At 47.2% G+C, this 17,968-nt stretch overlaps 1 protein-coding gene across 5 annotated transcripts in view; it reads left to right on the top strand.

Annotated features, from left to right (window-relative positions):
* Positions 1-763: 763 nt before the first annotated feature.
* The window catches only part of ILDR2 (immunoglobulin like domain containing receptor 2), a 41,174-nt gene continuing 23,969 nt past the window's right edge, over positions 764-17,968 (top strand). For all 5 annotated transcript variants that reach the window (XM_066340873.1, XM_066340874.1, XM_066340875.1 and 2 more), the window contains exons 1-3: positions 764-878; positions 9,521-9,853; positions 10,933-11,052. In XM_066340873.1, coding sequence (XP_066196970.1) covers positions 833-878; positions 9,521-9,853; positions 10,933-11,052 — 499 coding nt within the window. In that variant the 5' untranslated portion in view covers positions 764-832. The remainder of the gene's footprint in view (positions 879-9,520; positions 9,854-10,932; positions 11,053-17,968) is intronic.

The raw sequence follows: 17,968 nt of genomic DNA on the forward strand, positions 1-17,968 counted from the left end.
CACATAAACTTTAAAAGTTTTACGTACAGTTAATGTGTATCCACCTGGGTTTGCTGAGGCCAGGACCATTTAATTTCTAAGCAACATCCATATTCTAAAGTTTAAGGCTGTCATTTAAGGCTGTATGTGACCCCTTTCTCAAAGAAAAAAAGCAAAAAACAAATCAAACCCATAACAAGCCAAAACCAACCAAACAAATCTCCATCTCCTTCCAGTGTCATGTGGGCATGAAAACTTAACACCCCGCAACTCGGCTGCCCATTGTTAACAGCCAGGACACCTCCTCCCCTAAAATTATACTCCTTTATCTAAAATCACAATAATTAGTTACTGTGCTCATGCTGGAAGTGGAAACCCCAGGGAAATTTAGAACAGGAATCGTCTACGCTCATTTCCCAAGGTGTTCACCCGGCTAATTTGGGGAGGACAGATGATCGGCGAGGACATTTTTTAGCGCTTACTAGAGAAGTTGTAAGAGCCCGCTAAGAAGCGGGGGTGCCGGCGGCGGCAGGACTTGCAGAGAGAGGGACGTGCCGGGCTGCCCGCGGGCCGAGGAGCGGCACCAGGCGACCGAAACGCGCCTTCGCCGGAGGGCGGCAGGGCGGGAAGCGAGGCAGTTTCGGGAAGCCGCGTCCCCCTCCCCTCCCCGCCGCCCCCCGCCCGAGGCCGGGCAGCGCCGGGGGCGGCCTCGGGGAGCCGGCCCGGGGGAGGAGCGCAGCGGAGCGGAGCCACACGGCGCGGCCGCTCCGCCAGCCCGGCCGGCTCTGCGGGGAGGCGGCTGCCCGAGCCGGGCCGCCCCCGCGCCTCTCCCGCCGCCCGGACCGCTGGGAAGATGGATGGGCACGTCTTGGGGTGGATCGTCCTCCTGTGGCTCGCAGGTAGGGCCGCGGGCCGGGGCGCGGCGGGTCGGTGGCCCCGACGTCCCCACGCCGTGCCCAGCCCGCCGGGCTCCGCGGCTTTCCTGAGGGCGAAAACGGGGGCATTCGGGGAGATGCTGCGGAGGGAGCCGGCTCGGGGCCGGGAGCTGCTCGGGGGCGTCCCGCGGTGCAGTTTGCGGAGACTTGCCGGAGCGGGCCGGGGCCGGGGGCAGCTCCGAGGGGCCCCCGGCGCCCTCTTCGCCTGGGGCCGCGCTCGCCGCGGGGGACAGAGCGCCGGGGTCGGGAAGGGGGAGAGGGGGAGAGGGGGAGCCGGAGTGTCCTTGGCCGCGGTGCCGGAGGGATGGCGGCAAACCCCGCTCCCTCCGCCCGCCCGTCACGGGAACAATCGCAGGAACTTCTCCTTTAGCCGGTGTCCTGCCCGCACATGCCGTCTCAACAGAGGTGTGAGGGGAGGGGGCTGCCCTGCCCGCTTCCAGGGGGACGGAATTTTAGGGCGCCTTCCCCGTGACGGTGCACTTGTGCCCAGGCCTTTGTGAGCGCAGGACGGGGTGCCCCCAGCCCGGCTCGCCGCCCGCCGCTTGCCTCGCCGGCGCCCGAAAGGCTCGGGCAGGTCCCCACCGGGGGCAGGGGAGCCCGAGAGGAGAGCAGAGAGCGCTCGGTGATGGGGAGAGGGCACGGGGGGCAAGCCGAAATGGGGCTGGGTCTGAGAGCTGGGCAGCGAGGAAAGGAGAGCGATTACAGCAGGGCGAGAGCGGCGGGGCAGCCGGGAACCGGGGAGAAAGCCATGTCAGGTCAGGGGCGAGATCTGCCTCCTGTGAGCCGGTGCAGCAGCCAGGAGCAGCAGGCTATAGGAAAAGCTGCAGTAGGATGACTTAGCCAGGCAGGCTGGTTACAGGCTGAAAGAAGAAACAGACACACTTGGGTTAAATGGCATATATTTCCCACTGTCACCTATGTATCCCACAAAAAGACCTCAGCCTCTTCCCTCTTCCTATTCGGATTTAGTATTCACAAGCAGTAAATTCGGCTTTTAGTCATAACACCTCTCTCCCACCACCCACCCACCCCTTTCCTTGCATTTTCACTCTGAGTCATCTTCAACACCGGTGCCTGCCTACTGCTCCCTTCCAGGGTTTTACGGCCTCATCTGGGGCTTCAGCAGCTTCCAGCTCATCCTCCCTCCCTTCTCTCCCTTCCACCTTCCCTGCCGTTTGGCTGCTTCCAAATGTATCCCACTTCAGTGAGTTGGTCTGGAGTGTCAGCGCACCCACAGCGGTCCCTCCTTTCCTACTAGGCATAGTAGTGTGCTGATAAATAGCATCCAAGGACCGGCAAAGGAGTACAGGCTGTAGCTAAACATGACATGACATTCCTCCCTCTTTTTAGAGAGCTTCTTTATCTGGACATGTCAGGCTAATCAGGACTTTTTTATCAAGCTAAAAGCCCGGGCTGTTGACACTTTTCTCCTTCCACTGGGAGCAGTTCACGATTCCTGGCGGCGAGCACTGTTTTGGAGCGTGCAGGGTCAATGCAGAGAGACAGGTACTACCGCTGCAGTGGGAAGACCTTCCAGTTTCCCCTAGCCCTGTGCTTTTGAGACAGGACTGCGTGCTGCCGGTGCTGTGGAGAGCTGGCAGGCACAGGCTTCCGGCGGGCAACAGGTTATCCATGGCTGTGTGCTGAGGGATGGAGGCAGCCAGTGCTCACCTGCTCCCCTCCGTCCTCCAGCAGCTTCTGCCCAGCCATAAATCAAGCGCTGATGTCCCTTTTCACAGCCGAGAGAAAGCAAATAAGCAAAGGTGTGTGTGTGTGTGTGTGTGCGTGTGTGCACAGAAAAGGAAGGGGGGGGGCTAGCAAACATGGATTCAAGGTTTTCCTCTCCCCAGTGGCTGTGCAAAGGAATGAAAGGTCTGCCTCGAGGTAAGGAGCCCTAATCCGGGCAGAGTGGTACACTCCACTCTGGGGAAGAGAAGTGGGGGTTGGGAGGTGGAGGGGCCAGGGGACAGAGTGCAAGATGGGGAAGAAGCAGGGAGACAAAAGGGAGCACGAAAGAGGAGGCTCTCATTCCCTTCCCTCCCCTCCTCCCTCCTCGAGATGAGCTGAGAAATTTCTAATCAGCACTTTCAGTCCCTTTCCTCCCAGCAGTAATTCCTCTCTGTCCTTTGTTTGTGTTTAATTTTTGGCTCTTGCATTTATCTTTTGTTTGGTTTTGCGCATTGTGAGTTCTTACTGCGATTTCAAAAAAATCCTGTGCAAGGTACAATGGATTGAGTTTGGCTTCTCCCCCTCTTGTCCTGCGCTCCCACGTGCCTAGAGCGAGTGTTTTAATAACAACAGCAAATGGATGAAGAGCAGGTCATTCTTTATTCCTTCCTGTGAGGTCACACGGGTTAAGATATGTGTGGGACTGTGCTCTCATTCTATAAAAAGAAGATAAAATTTGCCAAGTATCCTTAGTCCCTATGTAAAGCCTGTTCCTGTAAATTACCAAGTGCAGCTTGATTCTGGAATGAATCCCCCCCTTGTGTTTACCATTTTTGTATAAATGTTGTAATTTCTAATGTATTTAAAACAAGAGCATAGTGCTGCACTAGAGGCTGAACTTTGGTTTTATGTACAGAACAAGCAGATCAAATTTTTCTGCCTCACAACTTGGACTAAGCTTGGAAAAATTACAATTCAGAGGCTGTCCATGTTAAAATGGGATCTCTTCTTCCTGGTAAGTACTTTTCCACCAGTAATTTAGCACTCAGTTCCTGTATACTGTTTCTGTACCTGCTCTTTCCCAGCCACAGCCCAGGAAGGCAGGCAGAGGGGGCATGCTGGAGCACAGTTGTGTTTTGCTGTTTCTGGCCAGCTGACCATGCTTCTTGGGAAGGCAGGGAAATGGTTGGACTCTTTTACTTGTCTTGATTTAAAGTGTTCATCTGACTTCCCTTGCCTGGCTTCACAGAGCATAAGTGTAGTGTAACTGGGAAGAAATCTCATGTTTTTCTTACTTTGTATTCCTGTGAGGTCAGCTTGAGTGAGACTGGCAGGAGTGGAAATCCCAATGCCATCCCAAGGACGGGTATTATGGCTTTATGTTACAAGGCTTGGAGAGACTCTTTGCATTTCTTTTGCTTTATTCTCAGGCTTCTGATGAGTGATATTTCTGGGAATGATTTCTGGGATGCTGAAACAAGTCTAGATCTGGAGGCATTTGACAACTGTAACAACTTTAAGACAGCAGTAAGACAGGATGGGTTTGATCTCATGGCCAGAGCTGAGATCATTCACCTGAGAGCATCCAGAGTGGCTTTTGTAAAACTCTGCGTAAGGGGCTGTATGAGCACAGAGAAGCTGGTGAAGGGAATGAGGTGAGGAGCAGGAGGTGCCTGGGGAGAGCACCACAGAGAATGGGGAAGAGCAAGGACTAGTCCAATGTCTACTGCAGTCATTTTGCACAGCCTGGGCTGTCCTACATGGAGTGTTTTTGTGTTGAGATTCTGTGCTGTGAGTGCTGAGTGTGTAAGGCCATGTTTCTCTGCAGCTGCTTTGGGTTTTCCCCTTTCCAGGTTAAGTAGCTCGAGAGCTGAAATTCTTGCTTTTGCTGTGGAGCTGTGAAAGACAGAACCACGCTTTCACCTCAGCTGCATCTGACTTGTTCAGGCATTGGTTTCTTGCTTCCAAAAAACGTTGACAATTAGTGGTCACGTTGCTAAGAACACAAGTCTGATAAGAACCAGCTCAAGACATCCAGTTAATTTCTCATAAGCACTCGACACATGGTGATGGCTTTTGCTGATAAATTGCATTGGATTTGATTTAGTTTAACATGAGTAGGCAAGAACCTGAACAATACATAATTTGAGTGATCCCACTGGCTCTCCATTCATCTGTTTACACATCTCTTTATAATTTCTGATTTTCTGGTCTCAAAGCCCAGATCTTGCCCCTCCTGATTCAAGCTTGATCCACATATGAAAGTGTGGATGATGTGGCAGTATTCAGCAGTGGGAGAGAGAACAATTTGAAATGATGCACAGTATCCAAGGTGCCAAAAACAATGATATTTTCCCCAAGAGTTTATTTTATTTGGGAAGTGGTATAAGCTACCACCCTAAGTGCACAGTCCCTTACCAGTGAATGGATAATTTTCTGCCAAAGCCCTGAGGTAAAGTCTAGGAGCAGCTTTCCTGAGGTGCCTGGTTCAGGACCCAGTGATTTCCATTCTCCTGTGTGCACAACTGCCACTCCTGTCAATAAAGGTACATGAAAATGGGGGATCCAATTTTGGTAGTTTCATAGAATCAGCTGTACTACCTCAGGCCAGCAGCAGCACGAGCCAAATAATTGCAAAGAAAGAGATGCACAGATAGGGAGACCCATGTGACCTGAAGAATAATGTGTGCTGCCTTCTCTTGGACTCAAGTCTTGTGTTCTAGAAGGATGCAGCCTGAGACGTGTTCCACTGAACTACAGTATCTGGCTTTGTCGTTGCTTCCAGGGTTTGGTGCTTCAGCTAAATTTTATTCTAACTACATGATATTTAAGGTTCCTTCCAACCCAAACCATTCTGTGATTCGGTTCCTAGAGGCTAAATGTGTAGTGAAGCTAAATCTTCCTGGGAGTCATTTCACCTCAGGGAGGCTTAGGCTTCTCTGGAAGTCAGTGGCAAAGCAAGAGCCCCAGTTATCACCTCTCAGTTGCCTTCTCTCCTGCTCAGGGAAGGCGCTTAGGAAGATCAGGCTCACAAGGCTCAAACCCGCCCTTACAAATATCCCCTCTGTAATCGCTTCCTGGAATTTTCTTTAATCACCAGTGAAATGTATTAGTGATAGCTTGTGTGTAGTGTTGATTGCATAGTTTGAATGCATAATCTGACGATACTTCAGGAAAAGAATCAGAGCAAGGAGACAAATGCACATTCCCAATTGAAACAGACAAACCCCATACAATTATATTTCAGAAGTGTGATTATTTTTAAGCTCTTTCTCCGGGAGTCTGTGTATATATATATTTGTACAGACACACAAAACCATGGGTTCTTTTTATTTTCTAAGAGAAAGGATAACTGTGTTTATAAGATGCAATTGATTAATATTTTCAGACCTTTTTCTTTGGGTTTATGAGAGCAAGAAGGAAAGAAAGCAAAATAGTCACATAGTCATGAGACTCCCAGGAGCTAGATTTTTTCCTTGCGAAACTGGAAACATTGTGAAGTTCACAATGAACAGATTCCTTCTCTAGAGTGCAGGAATTGCATTTCCATGATGACTTTGAAGTATGGGCTAATTTTTCTTTGTCTACATCAGTCAAAACATAGCACAACACAATTCAGTTTCTTTTTAGTCCTATTTTTATTAAAGCAGACAAAGAGCTACCATGGTGCTGTCACTAAGCTTCTCATAATTTTTCACATATTTCACTCTTTTTTTTTTTTCTCTTCTGTATTAACAACTCAGAATTCTGCCCTGTGATATGTCTGAGACTTGTGTTAGCTACACTGCATTTTAAGGTCAGCAGTTACTTCTTGAAGGTGAGGAAATCCTATAATTCCCATGGCTAGACATAACTGATCAGTGTAAAGCCACCATCTTGTCTTCAAGCAGTCAAACATCCTGGTAGCCTTTTTGATGGACACTGTTACAGCAGTGACATACTACATGAATCAATTCCAGTAATTCTTTTTTGGCAGAGGAAATAACAGGTGTATAATTTCCCAGTTCAGCCATATATAATTATATATAATTTGACTTAAATAGATCTAAAGTTTCCTCTGCTCCAGTCTCCCAATCTGAGGCACTGTGTTCCTCTTGAATGCTATTCCTGGAAGGAATCTGAAAATAATACTTAAGAAGTTAATAAAGAACTTGGGATAGGATATAGAAGGTGCCAGATAATTTTCTGGGCATCTCCAAAATCCTTTTCGGTAGAAAAAGAATTCCTGTGTTTTCCCAAAAGCTGCTTTTCTTTTCTTGATATAGACATTCACATGGGGTAGGGTGGGGAAAGTTAGTCAGATGAGAATTTGCTAAAGCTCAGCTAATCATTTATTAAAGCAGTCCCTGGCTTGCCAAACTCATTAATCTCATTAGCAGGGAAGGAGGGCTATGGTGCATGGTTAGCTGAGAGCAGTGTGTTTACTAAGCAGTGTGCTTGGTTCACAAGGGAAAGATTTAAATATTCAGTGTGTCAGTTTTATCCCTGAAGCTGAGGTAACGTGATGAGTCACTTGATCAGCTCACGCCACATGCTGGCTTTGGCCTCAGACTGTGAGGGGTCAGGCACGGAGCTGCCAGACACAGGTCTGACATGGACCCATTGGTTTTTCAAGGTGTTCTTCATGTTTCTTGCATTCAGATGCAACCTAGGAAGCGTGAATCTCTGCAGAAGATTAGATGTCACCACTTGGTTCACCTTGAGAAGCAAGTGGTGGCAGTCCCTTGGTGCCACGTGGCCTCTTTACTTGGTCCCTGGGTAAAGTACTCCTGGCAGAAATGTCCCAGCTACCACTTCCTGAATAATGTCTTTGTCTGTGTGTCGGGAAAGTGCAGGAGCTGCCTCATCCCCCGTGCCTGTCCTGTGGGAGAGCTCAGCTGTGCTTGGTGGTACTCTGGAGAACAGCCACACTTCAGCGTTTGGATTTGCATCCAGGCACTTCTGGCAAAACTGATAACCTCCTGTGCAGCTTCCATGTGGCACATGCACAATGTGCATGATGTCCTGCATTCGTTATATGCATGATGTAGCATTTCTGTGCAAATGCCAGAGCACCCTTGTGCTCCTCAAGCCTTCATATAGTAGTCTCCAAGGTCAAATCCTGCCTAGATGAGTAACTCTGTTAGTATCAGTGACCACCTTGCCTCTCTGAAATAAGCTTTCCCCTATGTTCTGTCCATACTGTGTTTTCCTCTCCAGTGAGATTTATAGACTTTGTGCTTTACAGTTCAGACAGTGATAAACTTGTTGAATTTAATATTCACTGTTTTTCCAGCCTCTTCACTTTCCTTTGGTTCTGAATCCTGATCATGCAATCTCTGTTCACTTTTGCTTTTCAGGTCTGCAGCTGTCTCTACCTTGTCTCTTTATATGCCTGCTGTTGTTATACAGTTGATGCATTTATTGCTTTCTGTCTGCTTCAAGCTCCAATGCTTTAGTCCATGGCTTCCCCCCCTCCCCATTCTAAAGATATCTCCTGTCATTTCACTTTCTTTTGCCAATTTCCATCTCCTTTTCATCTCTGCTTTCTGGATTGGGTGGGTTATTTTTGCTGACTCCATTTCCTCTCTTCTCTACATGGTTTCTGAATCTCCTGCAACCTGACTGCAGCCCTTTGTACTTATTTTGACCTGGGCTGAGACACATTCTTCAGCTTCTTCCAATTGAATGAGTGCGTTCTGCTTATTTTTCTGCTTCTTATAATGCTCTGATACTTTATCCTTATTCTTTTTCCTTCTTTCTTGCATTTTCCCTTCTCTTCTACTTCTTGATATCAAGAAATCTTTGTCCTCAGTCTTTCCATTCCTCACTAAGCTTCCTCAAGTCCACCAGTCCCTTCTCCAGATGTTGTGTAGATTTTATCTTCTGCTTTGTTGTCTCGAATGTTTCCTTGTATTTCCTCTTTTCCCCTGTTCCTCTGTGTATCCCCTCTTTTCCACCTGCTCTGGGTGAGGTGTGTGGAAACAACAACATTTTCCATACTGAACCTGATTCCCTTTTTTCAGTGTTGTGTGAGTGCTCTCAGACATTGCTGCCTGCAGCACAGGAAGGGAAGCAATGAAGGACATGCAGGGGAGTTTTGGCCATATCCCTGTTGGGGGGTGGAGTGCCTCACTCTCCCAAGGGCTGACATTGCACACTGACTCTCCCTCAGCTACACAAGGGTGTAGCAGCAGTCCCCTGCATCTTCTCTGGGCCCTTAATGCATCAGGTCCAGGCTGCAGCTCTCCTGTCAGCTTCTAGATAAACATTTTATGTTGAGATCCCTCTCCTCCCTGGCAGTGTGAAAAACTTGAGGGTTTGGGCCCTTTTTCTCCACACCTCCCACATGGAGCAATTTCTCTCAGTGCTACTTGCCAGCCCTGGGAAGAGCTCTGTGATTTGGATCCACTCCTTCGTGCATCTCTGGAGTTTTGCAGAGCAGGCAGCACTGACTGGGCACCAGTGCAGAATGTGCTGGTCCAGGCACTGTGTGTTGCCTGGCTTGTAAAGAGGAGGTGTGATGCCACTGAAATGGGGAGGGAGGTGACTTACTCTGCAGTGGGGTTGTCATGAACTGAGGATCCGTCCCCTTGGCTGACCTGCTGTACAAGTGGAGCATGACCATCCCTAAAATACCTCTTCCTTATGTTTGAACCTGCCACAGAGGCCATGAGTCATCACACCATTGTGTTAGGGCTTCTACAGCATAAGGATGCTGCATTTGAGCCTTTGGCCCCATCATGCTGTGTTTTTCTTCGTGACTGTAAGCTATGAGAAAGCAAACTTATTTCTGCTGCCAACATCCGTGCTTACATACATTGAGAAGTGTTGCGCCCTAGCACCTGAAACAGATGGACAATTTTATGTATGTGGGGAGAATGATGCTGTGATAAAATGCAGTAGCTCCATCTTCAAGCAGTGCCAAGGCATATGATACTCATGTTTTTGTCTTCTAGCTGAGGTGGAAGGGTTGCAGGTCACTGTGCCTGAGAAGAAGAAGGTGGCCATGTTATTTCAGCCTGCTCTGCTTCGCTGCCATTTCTCTACTTCTTCCACCCAACCAGCTGTGGTACAGTGGAGGTACAAATCCTACTGCCAGGACCGGATGGGAGAAGCTCTGGGCATGGTGACTTCTGGTTTGCAAACAATGAGCAAGAGGAACCTGGACTGGGATCCCTACCTGGACTGTGTGGACAGCAGGAGGACAGTCCGTGTCGTGGCCTCCAAACAGGGATCTGCCATCACCATAGGAGACTTCTATAAGGAAAGAGACGTCAGCATTGTCCATGGTAACTCTCCTACCCCAGTGATGCTTGGTGGGGGCTGGAATGGACCCTTGGCAAGTTGAGATGCTGGAGTCTGGCAGTAATTGTTCAGCTGACTCTTAGAAAAGGCTATGGGAAGGGAGCCGTTGTATTTAGGATTCAGCCAACCAACCCTAGACCCAAAGGTAATTTCCTTTGGCACTTCCCCTTCAATGGACTCCATCTAAGTCTTCAATTCAGATACAGTATCCTTTTTTCCCTTCCATGAAGTGGAAGCTTTTTATTCCTGACTTCAGCATATTGCTGTGTATATAGATTTTCCTTAGCAAAGGGGTGGCAGCAAGAGAGATATAAATTCAGTCTCCGCAGATTTGCAAGGTTTTTCTTCCTTGCAAATGCCACTGATGTTTTCCTAGTTCTGAGATACCAAGATTATCCTACACCTCATGTTTGCTCAGCCACAGACTTCACCAGCTTACCCTATCATGAACCTAAACCCACAAAGCCTTGGGCAGAGTGAAAGGAAGGGATTTCTGTGGGGCAAAATCAAATTGGGTGGAGATGGGGAATGGCAGGGTCCTTAAACATTTTTGTCTGGAAGGCTGAGTTGAGAGACCTTGTTCCTTGAAAGTACAAGGTGTCTGATGGACTGGGGTGACCACCTAGACAGAAGTGGAGACTCCATGGTGTGGAGAGCATGTAATCAGCCTCACAAGAGGGAGTGTTTTCCTTTGTCTCTATGTAACCTCTTCACCAAGGACTGAGGTGCTGTAGAGGAGACACTATCTAAGCCATTCTTTCATGACATGAGTAGCGTTGGGACCCCAACCTTAGGTGACAGGAAGGACCGAGAGAGACATTTGTGACCTCTTCTGCTCTTGGCACTTGCAGAATGAACTGCCTCTTCAGCATTATCTGTCTTCCTACCTACAGCTAGAAGTTCTGAGCCTGTTGTTTTTTCCTGAATACCGTGAGATTCTGGATAAGGTTAACCTCTCTTCTTAGTAAGGAAAAGAAATGGATTTGGGACACAGAGCATTCAACACTCCATCCTTCCTGTAAGTGTTGGAGGGAAAGCCTGACTTTTCTTTTTTGCCTTCCAGATGCAGACCTGCAGATTGGGAAGCTGATGTGGGGAGACAGTGGCCTCTATTACTGCCTTATTATCACACCAGATGATGTGGAGGGCAAGAATGAAGAATCAGTGGAGCTGCTTGTGCTTGGTGAGGCCTCTTGTCGGGCTGCTTTTTTGGCAGATACCTGATGCATCTTTCCTTCTGCTCTCTCCCTGTCTCTCCATCTCTGTGCACCGTATTACTATGGGTGTAAGAGCTATGCAAAACAGTCCCTGCAGCACTGTCACCATTGCCTTGCACCTTGTGCAGTCATTCACACCTAGGCAAAGTGGGTGGCAAATGCTACCAAACCAGAATAGTAATGTTTACACCCACACTGCTCACACGTTACACAGGCGTAAATGACTGCAGAAAGTGAAGGGGCTACAGAAAGGCAGAACCCTTGTTTTTAAGGGATAAAACAAAAAAGCTTGCAGCAAAATGAACACTTGAGACAGAGTCTTTTAACAGCAGACACCCAGAAGACATCAGATCCTATGATTTTTGCAGTTCTCATCCCACTCTTCTGACGTGTGAAGATGTCAAAAAGCACTGTGTTGAATGTGTCAGTTTGGGAGATTTTTTGGTGTGCCTAATAGCACTTGTCCAGTTAGAGGTGCAGTTTCACGGTCATCTTAATCAGGTCTGAGCTGGTGCTGCCACTAACAGGACCTGTGCTCTCTGTGGTGTGTGTGCTTCACTCTGTTTCTGTTGAGCTCCCTTGAGTGGTGTACTAAGCAGGACCAGTTTCTTCCCTGTTTGCAGGGTTTGCTTTCAGTGGTGGCTTCTGTGATACATGTCACTATAAAGGTCAGAAAAACAGCCATTCCAGCTAGAGGAGAAAAGCAGAGTGGAACAGAGACTTTTGCTGACATGACTGGAGCCAGCTGTAGTACTTCAACCCTAGATTCCCCAGGAGAGCACACCCAACATACCTTAAGACCTCACTATGGCTTTTGTATGTACAGATCTGTGCATTCTGTGATGGAAATACTAAAAAGCTTGGGTTGATAGCGTGTAGGTGACCTGTGGAGGTGTACAACAGAGCACGTCTGTCAAGCGTTCCCCTGATCTCCTACCAAAGGTCAGAGTTTAATTGGTATTTATATTTGGAGCTGTAGTTATCATCACCAGGTAAACCAGACTGAATAGCTGAGTGGCTGTCACAGTGCCATTGCCTCTCCTCATCCCTTTAATGTCAGTCAGACAATGGACAGTTGGAATGGAAGGTCAGAAAGTGGAAAGTCAGTCTGGTCACTCCAGAAAACAGTGTCACATGCCTGTGTAAATCCACAGTGTGACTGTGTATCATCTGCCACTTAGTAACAGGCCCAGGACCAACTTGTGTGAGTTCAGGTGAGGTTATCTCTGCCAGGTGGCAGTGGTAGCTGTTAAAATCCTCTCCCGAGGTCCCGGATCTGTGTAGTGATGGGCTGCTGAATTTTTGTCCCTTTTTCACCTTCCTGTTTAGGATTTGGTGTCTTCCTCTTGTGTATCTACAACTGTGCTCAGACACCAGTGATGAAATAGTGCCATGGTAACAGGAAGGATTGGTTTTTCAGTGTGTACAGAAGACTGTGGGGAGAAAACACAGAAATCCCCTCCTCTGGAGCTGTCTTGATGTCTCTGCCCGCAGTTCATTGTGGCTGTGTTGGGGGACACCTGTAGCTTAGGCTGCATCACCCTTGACCACATCTGCTTTTCTGCTCAGCCTCTGGGTCTGACCTTGCACTTTATGCAGCTCTCTGCCAAGTTTGGCAGCAGCATGAAAGCAGACTTGTCGTGGGCTTACTTCTGCCTCATGCTGTTAGGCAGCTTCTCTATATTGCTTTTCCTGGGTAGAGGCAACATTCCAGCTTTTGGTGCAGTTCCAGGGTTACCTACCTGTTTTCCTCCTTCCTCCTCTTTCCCTTCCCACCTTATTCTTTTCCTTCTGCCTTTGCTGTTACTTTTTCTTTGCTTTCCTTTATCTCTTCTTATTTATGGCTAAAGGATGAAGCAGCTAGTGATGAAAATACCATTTCTTAATATTCTGCATATTCTGGGATATTTTTTGTTCCATCCCACTGCTTGGAGGGAGATGTTGAATACAGATGTAGATTGTAGCAATTCCACAGTCCTAGGGGACATGTGGTAAAAGGGTTTTGTTTGCTGTTCTGCTGCTCTTTTGGTGGAACCCAGATTCCCTGTTAGAGAGGTTGGATCAGCAGAAGGATAGTGTGTGAGAGATGCTATGATTCCCAGAGCACATTGCTGTTTGCTCCCTGCTGACAGTGGTCTTTCAGATACAATTTACATTGCTTATTTTGGGGTTGCCGCATGATTTCAGCATAAATTAGAATTTTGAATAGAGCAGAGGTTCTACCCAGTCACGTTATCCTTGGGGTGACAGAAAAATCAGAATGGGAAAGAAAATAGGAAAATATCCCTTCTAGTGGTTTCATATTAATGCCAGGATGAAAGGGCAGTTTAATATCATGTTGAAACCATGAAAGGACTGAGAGGCAAAAATGGTAGATATCATACTAATAGCATCAATAAATTAATGGAAGTTTGTTTAGTTAAAAGTGGAGGGTCTTGTTTTACAGAGTGAATCATACCATGAAAAATTGATCAAAAGGCACTTTATCACGACTTAGAGCAAAATCCAAAACTCAGGCAATTTACAGTATTTCTTTTTTTTTCTTAGGAAAGTGATCACAGAGACCTTCAGTGACCTCTTAAGTAGCCAGGGAGCCTGGGTCATGGTGGGATTTCATGCTGGGTTTTGTTACCTGGATGTGTCATGTTGACACACAGAGCTGCTGGCCAGCTCTGGGTAGCATCAGAAAATCCCATGTGCTGTCCTCATGTCACGCTGACTTCAGAAAAGCATACAAGCATTTATTTATATCCATTTGTGCTCAGCAAAGCTGATAGGATTTGTAAAGCATACCTGATGTTATGCTTTACATGTGCATGTGCAAAATGTACTTTGCTGAAAAGACCATTCAGTATCTTCTGTTTAGTCAGGGACTTTAACCCTCCCTAAGGGAATCAGTGCAGGTGAAGGAAGAGGGGCAGCAACCTCTGCCTCAGAAACACAGGAGACTGACTGGTAGGGAACCTCCTGTAGAGTAAGAAGAGAATTTAAATGAAAAAGAAATACTATTACACATTTATTATATTTTAAAATATATTCCTTAGTCCTTACTACTCTCTACAGCTATCTGAAAGGAGGTTGTAGCAAGGTGAGGGCTCATCCTCAAGGTGTGCCAGAGGGGGCAGGGGTTCAGGTTGGACATCAAAAGGAATTTCTTCCCAGAAGGGTTGTTTAAACATTGGATAGGGTTGCCTAGGCAGGTGATGAAGTCACTGTCTCTGAGGTGTTAAAGGAAAGACTGGATGTGGCCCTCAGTTCCATGGTCTGGTGGTGTTTGGTCACAGGTTGGACTTGATGATCTCAGAGGTCTTTTCCAACCTAAACAGTTCTGTGATTGTGTGATATATGTGCATTTTGATGGCATTTGGAATCTCCAAACAGGATGTAGTGTGCTGGAAACTGTGAACTCTGCTTCTGCTGCAGACTAGTCCAGTGTTTAGCAATTCCACAGCAGGAATCAAGTGATGCTCCTTGCACTTGTGTTTTATTAGAAAAGGAGAACCTTTGCTTACAATTACCGCTGGGCTAATGAACCCATTTGCTACTTCATACATTTTATTTTTTAAACTTTTTGATATGATTGAATCTAAAAGGCAGAATCCTAAATTGAAGGAAGTCTACATTTCTGTTGTAGCAGCTGGCAGCTAATGCCTTGCTTCTTGAAACACAGACAGTGCTATTAATCATATTGTTATTTGTAGCCCCTGTGTATTGCTTTTTTATATGAGAATGTCAATGGGCTTCAGTAAAGTAATTCATTGCAGCTTTTCTGAAGGGAACTGCAGGTGTACCAGTGCAGGGATGCAGTGTGCCTGGAGTAACCTTCAAACCAGAAGTACACTGCAGTGTCAGAGTCATCCTAGCTTTGTGTCACCAGCTCACATCAGGAAGCAGTCTGGAGCCAGAATTTACTAACCAGGTGCAGGGACCTATGGAAGCTGCTACACTGCTCCCTTCCCAAGCTAGAACAGCTACAGAGCAGTGCCTCTACATACAGCTCAGCACAGCTGGGCATCCTGGAACACATAGGTCTGTGCAAGCTTGGTGATGTTTGCATTCTGAGATTTTACATTGCTTAGACATGCTTCACAAAACAGTGCTTCCATTTCCCAGGACCTATCAAGTCTCTGGAAGAGGCCAGAAAGTACTTGACTAATCCCAGTTGTTGGTTTGATGCTTTGCTTAGTGATCCATGTGCTTTGCCAGACAGCTGTTGTCTGCTTTCTTTTCCATCCAATTCACCATAAACTGTGTATCAGTGAAATATTATTTTATAGTTAGTCACAGAATCATTAAGGTTGGAGAAGACCTCCAAGATCACTAGTTCAATCTTTGATTGAAGACTGCCATCTCAACTAAACCAGCTACCACTGACTGCCATATTCAGTTGTTTCTTGAACACTTCCAGGGATGATGATTCCACCACTTCCCTGGGTAGCCCATTTCGGTGCTTAACCAGCCTTTCAGTGACAAAATTATTCCTGATGTCCAACCTGAAACTGCCTGGCACAGCTTGAGGCCATTTCCTCTCATTCTGTTGCTTCTTCCCTGGGAGAACAGGTCAACCCATCTTTCCACACTCTCCTCTCAGGCAGTTGTAGAGTGGTAAGGTTCCCCCTGAGCCTGCTTTTCTCCAGGTTAAATACCCTGAGCTACTCCTGATCAGACTTGTGCTCCAGATCCTTCCGCAGCTCTGTTCCCTTCTCTGGACTCACTCCAACACCTCAATGCCTTCCTCAGAGTGAGGAGCTTAAACATAAACACAGGACTTGAGGGGCCTCACCAGTGCTGAGTACAGAGGGACAATCACTGCCCTGGTCCTGCTGGTCACATTATTCCTGATCCAAACCAGGATCTCCTTGCCCACCTGGACACACTCTGGCTGATGTTCAGCCACTTCTGACCAGCACCTTCAGATCCTTTTTCATTGCACAGTTTTCCAGCCGCTGTTCTCAGGCCTGTAGCACTGCTAGCTTCTCCAGGAATATGCTGTGGGAGACACTCTCAAGAGGCTTTAAGACAAGGAAGACACATCCACAGTCTTTCTCTCATCCTCTGGGTGGGTCACCTGGTCATAAAAAAGAGATCAGCTTGGTCAAGGAGGATTTGCCTTTCCTAAACATATGCTGGATCCTTTTGATCCGCTAGTTGTCCTGTATGTGCCATGTGGTTGCACTCAAGATTGTCTATTCCATAACCTTTCCGAGCACCAAGGTCAGCCTGACAGGCCTGAAATTCCCCAGATAAATCTTTTAGAAGCTGAAGCTTCTCCCATTGTTATGCTTTAAATAACAACAGTTAGCACTTGAGGTTTGTGTTAATTTCTGGAGACAGCTTGTGCAGACCCTCCTGCCAAAAAAACACACTGTTACAACAGCTGGCAACTAACATTGGTAAACTGACATCTTCTGCAGTTTATATGACCAGCCAATATCCAAATAGGCTAAACCCGAAATTTAAAAAGTCTCACACCCATAGTAGAAGTAGTAAAGGATGTAAAATAAAGAATATAGATACACATACAGAGAGCATATTGTACAGTAATTAACGTACTAATAGAGACATGTGTTGACTTTCAGTGAGGATAAATCTCCACTGGGACACGTGTGTATGGTGTGCAATGCTAATAAGGCAGTTCTTACTCAGCAAAGTGACTCAATAGCTGGTATAAATATAGCCAGGTTTGGAGTCTCTTCTATGCCAGGAGAGACTGTATAATAAAATTTGACATGATTTCAGAGATTGAAAAGTTCTTGGCAAAATTTTTCCTTACATGATGTTGGGTTTAGGATTTTGCTCTGATTTGCTGAAAAGCTGCCAGTAGCATCTGAGCCAGTGCTCGGTCGCAGGAGTTGGCAGAGTTGTGCTGGTGGCCTTGTGCTGGGGATGTGTTGGCCCACATCTCAGCTGGGAAAATGTCTGTGAAAAACTGCATGGAGAGGGCTTGCTGCTGTGACCAGAGGTGGGTAGTGCCAGCAGGAGAAGGAAGTGATTGGCAAAGGAGCCTTCCTCTTAAAAATCCTGGAGCAGTGTTGATGCACTGCCCCAGACCACTGTGCTGCCGCCTTCCTAACCCACTTTCCGTCCCCCTCTTTCTAGCCCAGCCTACTCCTCGTTATTTATTTCACACCAATTAGAAGTGCTACTTGTTGCCAAGGTTTTTTACCCCTGTTTTCCTCCTTATTTGCCAGCTGCTCACAAAGGAGACTGGTGTGATTAAAAGACCGCGGTTACTGAGGTAGCCATGGCAACAGCCTCCTTGGAGGTCTCTCTTGCCTGCTAAAACTTTGATCTCCAAAAGGGGCTGCTGCTGTTTCTCAGTCCAATTGAAGAGAGGGATGGGAAGAAAGGATAAAGTTTACTCCAAGCAGAGGGAGCATAGAGGAACTCATTGCAGAGCCATGCTCCGCCAATAAATCTCACAGCAGCTGCATTGGAAAAGTGTCTGATTTACAAGGGCCACACTTCCTCTGCTGTGCTTTCCAGCCTCTCCTCAGGGCAGTGTCCTTGCCAGGGGCCTCTTGCTGTGGCACGGCTTGGCAAAATTTTCTACCACTAAGAAGGAAATAAGTCCCTCTGTAGTTGCTGCGTCCTGTAATCCCACTGCAGCAGGTAGGGCTGCAGAATCAACCTTCAAAAGGAAACCAGTGTAGCAGTTGCAGCCATAGTTACCCAGTATTTATCACATTTATGCAATTGCCAGTATCTGCCACGTTCCCATATTTACACAACTACCGTGTTTCTGACTGCACCTGTGCCTACTTTATTCATGCCATCATTTCTTTTCAGCTGCACCACTTACCCTAATTATTTTTGTGTCTCTTCTCTGCAGACTCTCTGCTAATTGTGTGCTTGACTCCAGGTCTTCCCTGCTCCGCTGCT

This window comes from Sylvia atricapilla, chromosome 2 (assembly GCF_009819655.1).
Source record: "Sylvia atricapilla isolate bSylAtr1 chromosome 2, bSylAtr1.pri, whole genome shotgun sequence".
Classification (NCBI taxonomy): domain Eukaryota; kingdom Metazoa; phylum Chordata; class Aves; order Passeriformes; family Sylviidae; genus Sylvia; species Sylvia atricapilla.